This window comes from Boleophthalmus pectinirostris, unplaced genomic scaffold, assembly GCF_026225935.1.
Source record: "Boleophthalmus pectinirostris isolate CB_2022bp ecotype Guang Dong unplaced genomic scaffold, ASM2622593v1 HiC_scaffold_23, whole genome shotgun sequence".
Classification (NCBI taxonomy): domain Eukaryota; kingdom Metazoa; phylum Chordata; class Actinopteri; order Gobiiformes; family Gobiidae; genus Boleophthalmus; species Boleophthalmus pectinirostris.
The window spans coordinates 19,420,967-19,435,913 of NW_026571207.1; the positions used below are offsets into that span (position 1 = coordinate 19,420,967).

At 36.3% G+C, this 14,947-nt stretch overlaps 3 protein-coding genes across 4 annotated transcripts; all 3 read right to left on the bottom strand.

Moving 5' to 3' along the window:
- Positions 1-186: 186 nt before the first annotated feature.
- On the bottom strand, positions 187-6,892 carry nxf1a (nuclear RNA export factor 1a). Its single transcript, XM_055159402.1, has 21 exons — positions 6,647-6,892; positions 5,825-6,035; positions 5,510-5,672; positions 5,353-5,436; positions 5,144-5,248; positions 4,990-5,070; positions 4,832-4,901; positions 4,668-4,756; positions 4,464-4,571; positions 4,274-4,383; positions 2,535-2,571; positions 2,340-2,408; positions 2,165-2,220; positions 1,983-2,090; positions 1,853-1,911; positions 1,645-1,760; positions 1,498-1,540; positions 1,347-1,425; positions 772-954; positions 630-690; positions 187-547 (listed from the first exon to the last, which is right to left on the bottom strand). The coding sequence occupies exons 1-21, from the start codon at positions 6,672-6,674 to the stop codon at positions 509-511; spliced, it is 1,899 nt and encodes a 632-aa protein (XP_055015377.1). The 5' UTR covers positions 6,675-6,892; the 3' UTR covers positions 187-508.
- A 1,490-nt stretch (positions 6,893-8,382) lies between these two features.
- On the bottom strand, positions 8,383-11,967 carry si:ch73-22a13.3 (inositol-trisphosphate 3-kinase B). The gene is made up of 7 exons (XM_020923585.2): positions 10,865-11,967; positions 10,341-10,425; positions 9,705-9,918; positions 9,410-9,614; positions 9,243-9,344; positions 8,678-8,749; positions 8,383-8,577 (listed from the first exon to the last, which is right to left on the bottom strand). Exons 1-7 carry the CDS (start codon positions 11,555-11,557, stop codon positions 8,482-8,484), a joined length of 1,467 nt encoding a protein of 488 aa, XP_020779244.2. The 5' UTR covers positions 11,558-11,967; the 3' UTR covers positions 8,383-8,481.
- A 176-nt stretch (positions 11,968-12,143) lies between these two features.
- LOC110159021 (seipin-like) lies at positions 12,144-14,933 on the bottom strand. 2 transcript variants are annotated; one of them, XM_055159146.1, is made up of 9 exons: positions 14,608-14,933; positions 13,791-14,047; positions 13,645-13,723; positions 13,390-13,533; positions 13,294-13,317; positions 12,981-13,115; positions 12,764-12,861; positions 12,526-12,655; positions 12,144-12,442 (listed from the first exon to the last, which is right to left on the bottom strand). In XM_055159146.1, exons 1-9 carry the CDS (start codon positions 14,614-14,616, stop codon positions 12,410-12,412), a joined length of 909 nt encoding a protein of 302 aa, XP_055015121.1. In that variant the 5' UTR covers positions 14,617-14,933; the 3' UTR covers positions 12,144-12,409. The 2 variants fall into 2 exon arrangements, with proteins under 2 accessions (XP_055015121.1, XP_055015120.1); XM_055159145.1 differs by having other exon boundaries at positions 13,645-13,738.
- Between the last annotated feature and the right edge of the window lie 14 nt (positions 14,934-14,947).

A 14,947-nucleotide genomic window follows, 5' to 3' on the forward strand; every position in this document is an offset into this window, starting at 1 on the left:
GTCATGCGTCACAGCAACGTATCACCCCGGAAGTACCAATTATTATTTCTACACTATTAAAATGTTAAGTTATTCTTGATATGCTTATGATATGATACGAACAATGTCAATTTTAAAATAATTTCATAACAAACCCGACTACTACAAATGCACGGATTTTAAACTTTCAATCAATTGACAACGGTATACTGAAGTTGTATAAAACAAGTTTATTGTTTAATAATGCACAAAAGAACATAAGTCACAAGACTGGACTGGAGAATATATAGTGAGTGAAATATAGAATTTACTAAAAACTTAAGTTACAAGTACAACCAAAATTGCATCATAACATCAGTTTTTATGTAACAGATGGGAAATATGCAGTTAAAACAAAGCAGCATTAAATCAAGAGCTAATGTAAACTTGATCTACATCATTAGCTATGTAAAGAAGAGTAAAAGAAATGTATAAATAAAAAAATAATAATAATAATAACAGCAGATGTTATTTCACAGAATAGTTGAGCTTATTTTATGAATGCAACATCCGGGATCTTGCCTTCACTCTGCAAGAGAAAGTAATCCAATGTTAATGTATTATTACATCAACATTGAGAAAAAAATTAAGAAGTAAAAATGGCTTGTTACCCTGAGCTGAGTAAAAATTTGAGCTGCTCTGTTGAAATCCCACTCATTGTCCTGGAGGCACCTAAAAGGAATATGTGTTTAATGAATACAAGAGTTTAAAAAAACATCATCATCATCATATTTCCATGTCTCAAACACATACTTTTGAGACCATTCCAGGTTCATGCCAGACTTCTGTGAAAAGGCAGTTAACATCTCTTGCTGGGGAGCTGTGAGAGTTGGAACCGGACTGGAAGATGGAGTAGGTGCTGGAGCAACAAATGCTTTGCGAATTTCCTCTGTGGTAGCCATTCGTACAAAAAGATGATCATTCACAATACACAAACTGTTAATAAAGAAAACAGAAAATTGGTAAAATTAGTAAAGTTACATCATTTTCTGTAACTTTAACATGTCACTGCTCTGCAAAAGCTCAGTCAATATTTCATTGAACCAGCTGGGTTTAGCTTTGATTACAACACACATTTGTTAAATAATCTTTTCAACAAGCTTTAACATACTTATTTCCAAATGTCACATTCATTTTTCACCAAGATCTTATATTGCTGATGGGAGAGTTATACCGCAGTGCATACCATGTAATGCAGATTAGGTCACATATTTACAATCTTCCATTATGCTTCTTCTCAAGTTTACACATACATGTTCATAGGTTTGATCAGGCAGTGTTTTTAAGATGTGTAGTTTCAATTTTCAGATCAACCAAGTTTATCTTACCCAGAACTGCCAGCAGGGACAGTAATGAAAACTCGAGAGAAGGCCATGGTAGACTCTCGTGATTTTCCATCAACAACAACTGAATCAGAAAATAAGAAAATAAATTAGTCCAGAAAACATGAATGGTCAGTTGTTAATAACCACAACTTGCCTTCTTTGAAGACCCCACTCACTGTGAAAGATAATAGGGTGTTCTGAAAAATGAATGAACATACTATGAGTTAATTTGAAACAAAATGTTTATGGGCAATGTGCTACAAAGTTAGACCAGACGAAAATCAGACATTCAGATACTTACTGTGTAGGTATTTACATCAACTGTGAAAGATGCAATATCATGTTGAGTCTTGGGTAGCTCATTAAGGAATGCCACAACATTGAGTCGTGTGTGTTTCAGCAGACGAAACCGCATAGCTAAATGAACAGAGGAAAAGTTGAAGAGACATTCATCAAAAAGCAAACGATAATGTACGTTCTTTCTGACAAAAAAAAAAAAAAAAGCTTACTAGGATCTTTCAACCTCTTAAGATTTCGACTGTCTTTATGATATTCTCCGAGACTGCTCCTAAAGACAAAAAAATTACTTAAGATTACAGCAACACTAGTATTATTTTCTTGTGTGCAATATGAATATACCTGGAAGGATTTTGTGAAGAGAACGGAGTAGTGAGAGAGAAAGATGCACCATCATGGTAAGCGTCAAGAAGTGGTTGTCTGTCTGATGAGTCGTATATACTGTAGTATCTGCAACACAATTATGAACAACTTTTGTATGGTTCCAGGCTTGGGAATAACAAAAACTCACATACAAGACTTACTGTTGAAGGAATCTGAGAATAAGAGCCTTTATTTCATCAGAACCAAAACAGCTGCCCTAAATTTAAACACAAATTACAATAGGAAACCTTATGCTGTGCCTTAGACAACATGTGTTGCTTCAATACAGAAACAATGAAAAAACACCAGCCAGCCAAATATGACAAGACCGTATACCTTGCATTGGGGTATAGTGGTTGGTGTTTCCACATCAAAGCCAATGGGCGGAGGGAGGTCATGTCCATCCTAAAAAAATAAACACACACACACATACACACATAAAGGGCATCTGCATTGTTCATTATTTGACACTCAACATACTCTACCCTAAATTAGTGACAATGCAAAAAACAGCAAAGAGAAGAGACTTACGAGTTTCAAAAGTCTGGGGAATCTCTGACGTACAGCACTGACACAAAAACAAAAATAACAATATAAAATGTTAGTGTCAAATTATGAACATGCATGCTACACAATCAACTACCTTCGTCTACCACTCTCAGTCACACCTAAACCTTTGGTGACATAACATTCATGCTGGAGTGCTGTCTGGAGCATATGGAAGAAGATATTAACATATAGCATGACTACAACCAAGAGAGTAATAAAGAATGAATAAAAATGGAGAGTTACTTAAAATAACACTGACTATTAATTCTTCCCCTTTCATTTTGGTATCATCATGGTTTCATTTTTTCCACCCGTAGTGTACTTACCAGCCTTAATACTCACCTTCTGCATCAGTATGGAGACATATATTGATCAGACACTTTTCTAGGATCACACATACATACATGCTGGGCCCCCACAAACTAAAAGGCCACGTAAAAAACAGTTTTAAAATGACAATACATGCTCCAAGACAGATGGTTACTGCTAGCTTTGTGCCTTTCTGAACATTTTACATTTATCAAAAGCATTGATGATATTTGTATAAGATAACTGAGCAGGAAAGCAAGTTGAGAAGAGAGAAAAATCAGCCCTCTAGTTAGCTGAACCCAGCTGTCCAATAGTCCTCATAAAAAATAAATAAATCTTACAGATGTTTTCTTGGTAGTGTATTTATCCAGGCAAAAAGCCTGTATAATATAATATCTGAATGTATTTGCATAAGCATATTTTAATGTAATCCTTAATTTTTGGTCATGTTCCATATTATAATTGTCCTTAAAGAAGAGGTTTGACTTTCAATATCTTTCTTTGAACATCAGAAGTTGTTCTAGGGCAAAGCCTACCAATTGAGTAGGAGAGATTCATTTTTCTTCCCTCTGGTGTGTTAAAAATCACAGGTACAGCACACCCCTCCACCTGAGCCAAGCAGCATTTCCTGTGCAGTCCCCCCTTTCATCCACATAAAAATATGAGCTGGTGCTCACAGGGACTGAGGCAGAGTAATCGTGACTGTGCCTGCCTTAGGTTGTCCCGAGGTTTGGAGGTGGGATCTTACCCGTCATCGGCTATCCAGCCTTCCATACTCGCCTGGTACAGGGCGCTGAATTAATGGTTATATGGTTATTAATGCTACAAGGGGAGGGGTATTAGGGCTGTTTTTTCCTTGGTTATATCAAGTCTTGGTTGGGACTGCAAAACAATGTCCTCTTTGGCATTAAACAATGCATAAGTATTGTCGTTTGTGGTGATGGCTCTCTTTCTTTTTGGTAAAAACAGCATAGCTGTCTGGGTTGCCCCAATTTAAATGATTGAATAGATTAAAATTAATACACAAGAATTTTTAAAGGAGAGCTGGGTACAGTGTCACGGAGAAGACTGATGTATAATGAGAAGCCCATGTGAAAAAGTGTCCCTGCAGTCACAGAAAGGAAGTTCCAAAGCAATCTCAAGAGAAAGACCAGATTAAATTGTTAAAAGAGAAAAAAACATTCAGTTTCTGCACATTTATAAAACATATGACAAATTGGTATATACAGCAAGATCACAACCAGCCAGTTCTGCGTGGTCCTCTCTACTCCTGGATAGATAAGTTTGTTATTCAAGGAGCATGTTTATAGCACAAATGGAAATATATACTTCCTCGTGTCACAAACACACAGCTGTACCACTGCAGCTTCTTTGCCTGGCTCTCCACTCACACCACAAACTCACTGACTGACCTAATGTATGAGGCCTGGTCCTTGAAGTGTTCGCACAGAGGATTTCTGTTCAGCCACAGTTCCACAAGCTTCCAGCCTTTAATTTTCTCCAGTTCTCTGTCTGATTTAAGCTAAACAGACAAAAGCATTAAAAGTAATGAAAATCAGCATAGGAAAACCACAGAAAGAGAAACACTATTATTAGCCTTACTTCATTGTGGGAGAGATTTAGTGTCTTCAGGTTAGGCACCTTCGTAACCAGTTCGGTCAATTCATCCAACTTGTGAATGCGGTTGTTGCTCAGATTTAGGCTTGTCAGCTAGGGGGATTTAGAAATTATACAGTTAATAACTTAAGCTTTACAAAATTAGTTTTATATGTGAGAGTTTTTTAGTTTTTTTTAAACTTGTGTTACCTCTGGGATGTTTTCTTCTATAATCTTAATGACAGCTTCCATACTCGTTTTTCTGTTTAATATAACTTCAACATTCTGAGACACCAAGTCTGTGGCAAAAATAGTGAAAGATCAATATATAATTTGGCATAAATGCCAGAAATTTAGCAAGATAGTATAGATACCTGGGTCTGTTCGGATGTTATTCAAATCAAGAGCTTGCTGTGAGCCATCAAAACGTTTTGCCATACATCGCTAAAAATATTTAAATAATGTATTAATTTAGCATCTTATTGCACTTGAAAATATAATTCTTTCCACCTTTTTGGAACATTTGGCTTACCTTAAGATGCTCCAAGTGCTCAGGTTTTAGATCAGACATCAGAAAGGAAGGAGGATGACTGCCATTAACATGGACTTCCACCTAAAAATACACAGTTTAACATAAAAATCAGACACGAAAATAGTCTCAAAAGTCAGCACACCAACAAACTAACCTTATAACCATCCACGTCTGTAATCTTGTGAGAACATTTGTGCAGAGCATTTGCAGCATTTGAATCATCTACATAAAAATGGGCTCTGTTATGGTCCACGTGGTACTAAGGAAAACAACAAGTGTTTGAAGTGTGTTGATTTTTTCCCTTAATGTTTCTTTAGTTTCATTTTTAAATAATTTATGTCACACTGCTTAAGTAGACCTCACCTGCACTGGTGTATAGGGTACAGAACAAATATTCTGAAGAGCTGCCAGTAACCATTTTTTATCATACTTCTTTCCATGTGGTATCTATAAAAGATTGGAAAATAACTATTAATGAAAGCAGGATGCATGGCTGAATAGATCATCCAAAAATACCTACAGTTACTTTATACCAGCCAGAGCGTGTCCTTGCCCCTAATCCACTATCTCCTCCTCCACCTCGTTCTCCTCCTCTGAAACTACCACCACGACCACCTTTGAATGGTCGTCTGTCTCTTTCAAACCTTCCTTCACCTTTCCTGCCTGGTCTTCCATATGGGGTACTGAAAAAGAACATCCAAGAACAAATCTCTAAGTAAACATCAAGTTCCAAAAGGTATCTTCATCAACGTCAAACTGATCATTACTTTTATACTTTTATACTTTAAAACTACATCAGAAACATTTGAATGGGTTTATTGTTCACTTGACTCACAATCTGTTCTGTCCACTACTATCCTGTGATCCATCACTCATGGTTACATCTCCATCAGGGTCTTCAAGTCTAGACCTCGGTCCAGGTCCATCACCAAAACCTCCCGACTGGCCACCACGATGGCGATCTCTGCGCGATCGGTCAAACCGTCCCTTGTGGGGTCCTCTGCCTTTGCGGGTACGGAATGATGGCGCGGTTCGATCATCATGCTCTAGAAGACAGGCAGTCACACAAGTGAAGCTTGATCATACACTATATATTTAGATTATAAATAAATATATATATAAAAAAACTTGCAGATCATATGACAGCATGCATGACAGCAAAAACACTTAACACTAGTATTGTCACTACACTAAAATTTCTACTATTTAGATACTAAGGCATTGGCTCAATACACAATTTTTCTATTTTGATAATAATAATAAAGGCCCTTTTTTATACATTTTCAGCACAAACATATAATCACCATGTGACCTAATACTACTTTGGATGAATCTAGTATAAAACTGGTTGTCCAGTTTATTTTTATAAATATTTGTTCAAATGAGTATCCAGTTTAGATTAGTTAGTATTAGTTTTAGTATTTATTAGTATCTGATTTTCGATACTTTTGACAACCCTACTTCACGCAGTTAATAAAAATTAAACAATGCCAACGTTTTGACTGCTGAGTCCATGACAACAATAACCACGGCCGTTTACCTCCAGGTATCATAGACTCATGATCAGTGACCTCCCTTCTCACCATAAACGCCCCACGGCCTATGGAAAAACAACGCGGATACATATGTAACATCATCTTTGTTGGGAGTTTCTTACCATTGTAGTAATGCCCTCCGTCCGCCATATTTCTTCAGTAGCGTATCATAAAATGGCAAAACTTTGAGGAAATCAAAGCAAGCACAAGTTTTCAAATCTGTTTCACAAAAGCCAAAGCTTATTTTTCAGCCGCTTGCCAACAGCACTGTGGATTCGTAGATGATTTCGACCTTTTTAAAAACCTGTTAGCAGGAGTTGATCACTAGCTTCCTCCTGAGTGTGCTGTGTGTGTAGCGACTGCTAACAGGAAGTACTGCAGTTTTAGTTTTTTTTTTTACTTCCGGAAGTTAAGACGTTAACATCGAATTCAATTTAACCAACCGCGTGGAAGCAAACAATATATTCACATATTAACTCCAGTGAACACACACAGTGTAAAATAAAAGTTATATTATACTCACACTGTTATCTCAGAGTATGCTGATAACATAATACACTGGCTGCTTATAATATGAAAAACACGTAGTTAAAAAGAAATGGGGACACGTGGGGCACATCCATCAGACTGGGAGCTAGGCCGGTCCGTTGTGGTCATATTAGCAGATTTCTTCGTTCGTAAACTATACATAAACTATGAATAGAAGCACATATCTACTGTTAAACAAGCAAAAACATATCTACCTTGATTCAAGACATGAGTGGTCACAGCAAGATTTGGATAAAATCTCCGGAAGAAAGTCATGCGGTCCATCTTAAAAATAATTTCAGCCTCTTGTACCCTATTACAAACCTACAACTGCCCTACACATAGTGTGCCTCGATGCATGAAAGGTCAAGGTTAGCTTAGCAAACCACGTGTTTCTGTAGTTACCTTCCCTGGTACAAGGACAAAAAATACCTCTTTCTTTAATTAGCATTAAAACAATTACAATTTGTTACAGAAAAAATGCCATCAGTGTCACAGATGGTAGCAACAGCTGGTAACAACATCCCGCTTATCACAGTAGACTAAGGAAAGTGCGCCAAATAATGTATAGCGCCACCCATGTGCAATAATGTAAATAAAGAGTACGACCACATTACCGCCATTAGATTAAAGCCTACTCTATACGTAGAGTAGCTCTCAAATTACTATTAAAATATTGTTTGTTTCTTCAGACTACCAAATCTAAACAGACTACTAGAGGATGTGTTCACGTGACATCTCAACTTTCTAAGATGCCTACTTTAAACTATAGTGAGGTGAAGGACAGGTCAGAATTCTATCATGGGAATACAGTTTAATTGTCACATTACGCATCTTTTAACAGTGTTTGTTGTTAATATCTTTGTAATGTCTATCCACAAAACAAAAACTGGCTCAAAGATCAACACCTGAACAAAAGTGAAGGTTTTCACAGTAATTTCAAAAAGTGATGTTATTATTCAACCCTTAAAACCCAACCTGAAAGTTGTTAGCTCAAAGGACTTTAAGACAAAAGTAGCTGATGCGGAGCCAGTCCCAAACAAAATTTATAGGCTTAACATTTATGGATTATACATTTGATGTTTTTTGTTTGTTTGTTTGTTTTTGTTTTGTTTTTTGTTTTTAAAAAATTTGTAAATCTCTCATAGAGTTATGTACATATTTTTTTATGCTTGAAGAATATGTAGGCAAATCTTTTTTTTTAAAAGTACATTTTTATTCCTTTACATATAAATAACAAGCAAACATTTAAAGCAATAAACTTCACACTGTATTATTACATACAACAGTCTAAGTCACTCTCAGTCTTTTGGTTGCCAAGAGGCTTTACTTATGGCCTGGCTCAGTGAAGTGATGAGGGAAGTGAGGCCCAGGAGGTAACCATCCTCCCTGCTGCCTTGGGTCCATGGCACATTATGTTTAAGCTCACTTATCTCTGGAATAGGCGTGGTTTTCCAAAATCTATCATCCAAACACTGGCCTTATTGCTGTGGTCATGAACAAACAGCAGAGAGCTTCCAATCACCTAAAGAAGTAAAGTATCTATACTCAAGACTGAAGTACAATTCAGTTCATATTATTACAGAAATTCAGTAACATTATTATGAATTATATCTGTAACCAACCTCATGTTTTCTAAAAAATGGTGAACACTTCAAAGCATCATCTAGGGCCAGGAGTCTTGAATGATATGCTTTCTGACAGCAAAATAAGAAAGAAGGAATATGCAGAGGTTACATCTACTCAGTAACTGTTTGAAGACATTGTAGGACTAATTCTCAGAGAATAGTTTTCTGACACCAATAAAGTACTTGAATAGGCTACAAAATTTTAAGTACTTTTACTTAGTACTCAGAGTAGTAGTTATTCTTCCCACAGTGAGCAAGTCTATAAATAAATTATGCATAAATATCCTTTTACAGTTTCTTGCTTTTTTCATTTTCTATCTATCTATCTATCTATCTATCTATCTATCTATCTATCTATATCTATCTATCTATCTATCTATCTATCTATCTATCTATATATATCTATATATATCTATCTATATATATATATATATATATATATATATATATATATATATATATATATATATATATATATATATATATATAATATATATATATATATATATATATATACATACATATAAAATTTCAAAATATATTTACTGTGAGTGTGACTTACCAGGACATTCAACTGGTTTCTGGTAAAGAAAAGAAGCGTCTCCGTTACTTGAGTTAATGTCAAAATGTTTTTGAAGTCTCGTCGAATATTTCCATCCTCCATCTATTAAAACAATAAAATACACCAATGTAAATGAGAATAGTACACTTGAAGAACTTAGCTCATACCATAATGCCCTCAATACGAAAGCCCAGGGTAGAGGTGGAGCTGGTAGTGTCCCTCCAGTGAAGGTACCTCCACTTGGTCACTCCCATCTGAGCATGCTCCTCTGATGACAGTGCTGAAGGATCCACTTTGACCATCTTCTGATACATGTCATTACGCAGCTGTGGTCTGGTTTGTGCTTTCATTACTTCTTCCTCCTGGTAGGTTCTGATATTTAAAAAAAAAAAAGACATGACATCGGACCATAAGCATTTAGCTATGAAGTTTTTTTAAATACATCATTAACTCATAGCCCACCTGACTCCCATCTTACAATCCATAATAACTGGCCTCCTGAGACCACTCAGCAGGTCTTCCAGGCGAATGTAGCAGAGCTCTCCTCTGGTCACCAAGCCATAATACTGTGGCACAAAGGGTCTCAAAGGGTCTTTCATTAAAATGTCCAGACAGGTAGCCTCAACTTCACTGTACAACTTGAGCACCTCACCCCCATCACTCAGCTGAAAGTTTCCTGTTCAAAATATGCAGGTAACAATCTCATTAAATTAATTTTGGCTAAAAGTGAGTCCAAACTTAAGTATGCTGCATAAACATATATTTTAAAATAGCACAATAGCTCAAAACATGGTCTCCTTCTCTGATGGGACATTTGCTAGATTTCTAATGTGATCACATTATGTTGGCCCCTGATGTGTAATAGAGATGGGAAATGCTAAAGTGACTATTAATATTCAAATTTTTTATATAATAGCAGTCCATTTATCACTCGCAAGCTCATGTACACGATTAGGTCCAATAAGCACTGCAACAACCTTTTATATTACATTTTTATTCTGCATTCGCTACAGTTTGTTTGCTTTTAACCAAACTATAAAATTTGAATATAATGATTCTGGACACAGGTGGTAAAGTTTATGTGTGGATTTCACATGCCTTGATGTCCAGCCAGCTGGACCCAGGAACTCTGTCTCTTCAGTGACCAGTGCATCATGGTCAAAAAGGTTTTCCAGGATCGACTCTGGGGCAAAGAAGGGACATGTTTCAATAGATTTTTATTTTATGTAACTTTTAAAAACTGTGGCTTATTGTAAACAACACAATTCAAGATTATTATACAGTACACATGTTTGACTGAAAATGTTTAGATGAATATTGCAACTTTAAAGGCTCAAGTCGGATTATGTTAAGGTTATTATTTTTGATAGATATTTGAAGATATCTGAAGAAACAGGAGTCATGTGGGTAATGTAAAAATGAATTTTAAAAATGCATGTACATAAATATGGCTAGAGCAGCAAAGTAGCAGCCAGGCATGCAAACATTATTCAAATATAATACTCTCAATGGTCTTTTTCATCTCATGCAAATAAGCAGGACCACAAGTGAACAGAACAGTGGGGAAACATGTTTTCTATTCAAGTGTAAGATCTACTAGATTCAAACAGCACATGCATCACCTTCTTAAATGTTTTCCTCTTGGACACAGCACCCTCTCCTTCACTGAAGACCTCATCACTCTCTCCAGACGAGGCACAGATGGAGGAGCAGGAGGAAGACGTGGATGAGTGCAGCAGTTTGGACAGGATGGGGTGTGGAGATGACCGCTGATGAGACTGCTCCCCTATGTCTTCATTTCTATTGCACATTTCTGTTTTTTTTTTACCCACCATCTTGCCATCTTGATACTTTTCCATTTCTCCATTTAAAGTTTTGTCCTCATTGATGCCATGTCCAAGTTTTTCTGTTTGTCCTCTCCTCAGACATTTTATATTTTCCCATTCATCAAGACACATTTCACAACTTCCCCCCAACCTATCCTTTCTCTTCAACCTCCTTTTTTCCTTTAATTCAGGGCTAGTACATCTAGCTGTCAACTCAATCCCATTGTCTTTGGTTTCATCAATTTTAACAGCAGCATTTTCTTGTACATTTTGTTGTTCAATAGAAGGTTCTACGTCCATTTCTGTATCTTGTCCCAGTCCCCCGATGCACTGACTGTATGGAGGAAAGCTTTTTGTGGCTTGAAGTTTAGGTCTGGAGAAGACTTTGAAAGACCTTTTACTGACCAAAAAAATTTTTTTCATGTCATCAGACAATTCATCCACCAAGTCATTATCTGCTGTTTGGTTGTTAGTTGTATCTGTCTCCATCGCTCCTAAGTCTATACTGGATATTTTATAAATAAGAATGCAGTTCCTCCATTCTTGACCTTCCTCCTTCAGGTCCACATAAGCTCACACAACTCTGAACATTGAATAAGTGAAAATATACACAACTTATCTTATCATGAATGAATATTGTGAAAGAATATGTCTTGCCTACCTTGCATGCCTTTACCTGTAACTGTCAGCCTCATAGCAATGTGATAGAGACTGTTATTATAAGCACATCCCCAAACTAAAGCCATTGCTGTTTTGCATGTAGTGACGTTATGAAGTTTCCACAGCTTGGTGCAGTGATAGTACATCCAGGAATGACCATGGCTTTGATGATGCACTGACAATAATGCCTACCAATCATGCCAATCATATCTCTGAAATAACTGGTAAAATACTGTGTCGGAAAACCACACTAATGTTTAGAAGGTATAAGCATGTATTTATATCATAGTTTTCTTGAAATAGAAAAACGTCAAAATAATCAAGTAAAATTAATCAAGATTCAATACAAGAAATTAATTATAGCAGTACAAAAAATTTTCACAACAATTCAAACAACACATTTTAAGTAAGTATGAGTTTTATAGCACTATAGTACAGAAAACTGCAATTTCAATTGGGAGAAAAAAAATACAAGAAAAAAAAATACAAGATTACGATAACATTAGGATTAAAAATATACAGAAGGAAAACAACAATGCTATGTATGTTTCTGTCTATTTGCTCAGTTGAACCTGAAAAAATGCATTGTTTTATAAATGTATGTAACATGAAATCTAATATTAGAAACACAAAATTTTTAATACGTATTTTCTTATCTCTACTACATTCTTCCTCTCCCGCTCACTGCAGTGCTGGTAGACTGTTGGATGTAAGCTGCAAAATAAAAGCAATAAAAAAGTGAAAAAAGGTCAACAGCGAAGTTCAGTTCCTTCACTGCAAATTAATTGGACTCCTACCTCCTCAGGTTTTTGCCTCAGTTTCAACATCTGTCTCATATAACTTAAGACAAAAAGAGCACTTAGAAAGATAAAGTTACTGGAGACACCCACCACTGCTGAGATGAGTGGGAAGTTAAACAGCAAATATCTAAAAAAAAAAAGAAAGAAAAAACGACAGTCAGTCAAACTTTGGTGTATGGTTGAGTGAATGAGTGATCAATTTTAAGGGTCAGGTAATGGCTAGGCCGTAGTTTACCTTAAACCAGTGAAGTGAGCATGAATGAGAAGCCGAGAGGAGTAGATCTGCACCTTGTTGGACAAGATCTCAATAATGGCAGTATCTGAGGGAGCGTACTAAGTATGGCAAGACAAACGTATTGTATTACACCCATTGAGCCTATATATTTCTATGATTACAGCTCTATGATTAATGAACTACAGTCAATATTCGATATAAACACTGAACCACTCACTGGGTCATCGGTGTATTCTGAGAAGAGCTCCACCTCAAGCACCTGTTTCTGCTCAGTGGTTGCTGTCAAAAATGCAGGAAGTAGAAGGAGTGTCTCCAAAGTCCTTACCAATTCTGATCGGTATCGCAGGATTCCCTGTTGACATGAAGGGACAACATGATAACATTTGGTTTGTTTTGTATTGTCAACAAGTTATGTATGCAGCATTATAACAGCATATTTGTCTATGAAATTCATTTCATTTCTATTTTGCAAGTCAGCTGATTACAACAATACTGACTATTTTGAAACATTTTGTTGTTCATCAACTTACAAAATGGGAACTGGAGGCAGACAGCTGTAAGACAGACAAAGTACTTTAGATATTGCTTCTATTATTATTAATGTCAAAAGAGGCAAAGTTACTCACAGCACGGGAAGATGAGGCAACCTGCCCTCCATCTTGTGAAAAACAAGTAGCTCTAACCATAAACATCCCAAGGTCCTGATTGACTGGAGACTCAGGCATTTCCAGCTGCAGAGATAGTCGATAGGCTTGCCCAAATGTTAAGACCTGTGGATATAATCAACAAAATATATGTATAATGTTAAGACCTGCGTGTATAATCAACAAAATGTCATTTTTATTTTCTTTATAATTAGTTATAAGTACAAACATACGTACATGCTTCTTGTTCTTCATTAAAGAGATGTTTGCCACAGGGTATGAGCACATGAAAGAATCTGGAGATTCACAGTCTGTTCTAAATGGATAAAACCTTAGACATGACAAGAAAATATAAGACAATGTGATTATACTGAGAGTCCCACCTGTAATAATAGTGCACAGGGGTAGAATAAGCTGCTTTGGGCATGTAAGAGTAGTAGAAGCTTCCATATAAAAAGGCTGCAATCCAAAGTAAGAAGAAAGTGACAGAAAACACCACAAAGCCTTGCAGAATTCTCTGACGGGCCTGTGTTACCGCCATTGAAACAGTTTTCTGAATCTTGAGCATTAGTCGATTTATGGGAGTTACGACCTCATCAGCTGACAGCAACAGGCCTTCATGTTCCATAAAACTTGTTGTCTGTAAAAGAAAAGGAAAACTAAGTTAGCATTCAACATAGTGTATGTGTAATGAAGATATGAAAGGTAAAAACACATCATCTCATTCACAGCACTAACCAGTGTGACACCACTGTATCTAATCTCAGTCACAAGCAGCTGTCAAATGACTGCAACACTAAGTTTGCACAAGGAAAATTAAATAACAATATCTAAAATGCCTTTTGACTTAGGTTTAAATCTTTGAAATATGCTATTAACATGCACTATGGAACTTTTCTACTATATCAGCTTCTTTATTCCGTGATATTATATTGATTTGCCTAAAAGGTTCCACATATTGGCATTAAACATGTGTGTCCGTGGAGACAGGACAACACAAACAAGTTACAGGTTTTTCAATGTATTTTTAGCAATAAAAACAAATAAATAAATGAGTAAAGGTGATAGGCATGTTAGACATACCTAACTTTGTAACATCCAAAGCAACAGCATCTCCATGGAGACAAGTGATGGACCCCCACCAGAAAAGTTACATAGTGCCTTATGCATTCTGCTTGATAAATCAAACAAACTACTTACCTCCGGCATTGTGCTAAGGCTGGAGCAATCCAAAATAGTCGCTTAACCTCCTAATAGGTTCTAAATAGTAGAACGGCCACTTCCATTTCTTTTATAGGGCAGGGAGTGCTTAGTCCATCCCACAGTAAGAGTTACAACAGTGTAGACTAGACTCTCAGACTTCTTTGTCATATAAGCCCCACAACGCGCATTGGTGCTTCTGTTGTCTTAATTACTTCTGTTATCAGTGAGTTTACTTTTAAGATTCGTTTCTTGAAAAAAACATTACAGGCAAGAAAAAAAAACTATGTCCAAGTTCAATATTAATTGCAACCTATAGGGGGCAACATTCAATTGCTAG